This window comes from Lagopus leucura, unplaced genomic scaffold (genome assembly GCF_019238085.1).
Source record: "Lagopus leucura isolate 7727_CA_CO unplaced genomic scaffold, USGS_WTPT01 28980-0_obj-0_obj, whole genome shotgun sequence".
Classification (NCBI taxonomy): domain Eukaryota; kingdom Metazoa; phylum Chordata; class Aves; order Galliformes; family Phasianidae; genus Lagopus; species Lagopus leucura.
The window spans coordinates 1-1,085 of NW_024967302.1; the positions used below are offsets into that span (position 1 = coordinate 1).

At 68.8% G+C, this 1,085-nt stretch overlaps 1 protein-coding gene across 1 annotated transcript; it reads left to right on the top strand.

Annotated features, from left to right (window-relative positions):
• Positions 1–3: 3 nt before the first annotated feature.
• Positions 4–1,077, top strand: LOC122193044 (nuclear receptor subfamily 1 group D member 1-like; the record flags this gene model as incomplete). The annotated part of the gene is made up of 3 exons (XM_042893743.1): positions 4–96; positions 538–748; positions 839–1,077. Coding segments are annotated over 3 exons (504 nt in total), but the record flags the coding sequence as incomplete, so codon positions are not given.
• Positions 1,078–1,085: the final 8 nt, after the last annotated feature.

Sequence of the window (1,085 nt, forward strand, 5' to 3'; positions counted from 1 at the left end):
GTCCGCGAGGTGGTCGAATTCGCCAAGCACATTCCCGGCTTCCAGGCGCTGTCCCAGCACGACCAGGTCACCCTGCTCAAAGCCGGCACCTTCGAGGTACGTCCGGGGCTCCCGCACCATCGCACGGTGCTGCGCATCCCAGCACGGCGCCCGGTGACCTTGGGACGCTGCACGGCGTCCCACAACCCATCGCGTTGCTCCACATCCCGGCGCTGCACGGCACAGTGCCCCCAGTGTTGCACAGCGCTCAGTGCTGCAGCGTTGCACGGCGATGCAGCAGCTCGGCGCGATGCAGCACAGCGTTGCACGGTGCCTCGTATCCGAGCGTGGTGCCACGTGGCGTCGCACGGCGCTCCGTGTCCCGGCAGTGCTGCAGGGCATTGCGTGGTGTTGCACAAGGCGCAGCGTCCTAGCAGCGCCCCGCAACCCAGCACAGCCCCCCACCTCCCAGTGCAGCGCCCCCCATCCCTTCGCAGCCCCCCACACCCCAGCACGGTGCCCCGCAGAGCCGCACGACGCCGTTGCCATGTGCCGCAGGTGCTGATGGTGCGCTTCGCCTCGCTGTTCAACGTGAAGGAGCAGACGGTGACGTTCATGAGCCGCACCAAATACAGCCTGGAGGAGCTGTGGGGTATGGGCATGGGCGACCTGCTCAGCTCCATGTTCGAGTTCAGCGAGAAGCTCAGCGCGCTGCAGCTCAGCGATGAGGAGCTGGGGCTGTTCACCGCCGTCGTGCTGGTGTCGGCAGGTGGGTGCCGCGACGGAGCCGGGCAGGGTGCGTGCTGGGGGGGGGGTCCCGGGGCCGTTCTCCCCCCCGCGGTGACGCCCGGCCCCGCAGACCGTTCGGGTATGGAGGACGCGGCGTCGGTGGAGCAGCTGCAGGAGACGCTGATCCGAGCGCTGAGGGCGCTGGTGCAGAAGACGCGGCCGGCCGAAAGCTCCCGATTCACCAAACTGCTGCTGAAGCTGCCCGACCTGCGCACCCTCAACAACCTCCACTCCGAGAAGCTGCTCTCCTTCCGCATCGACGCGCAGTAGGGACCCCTCCCGTGCACAGCCCCCCCTCCCTCCCCACATTGCCCCCC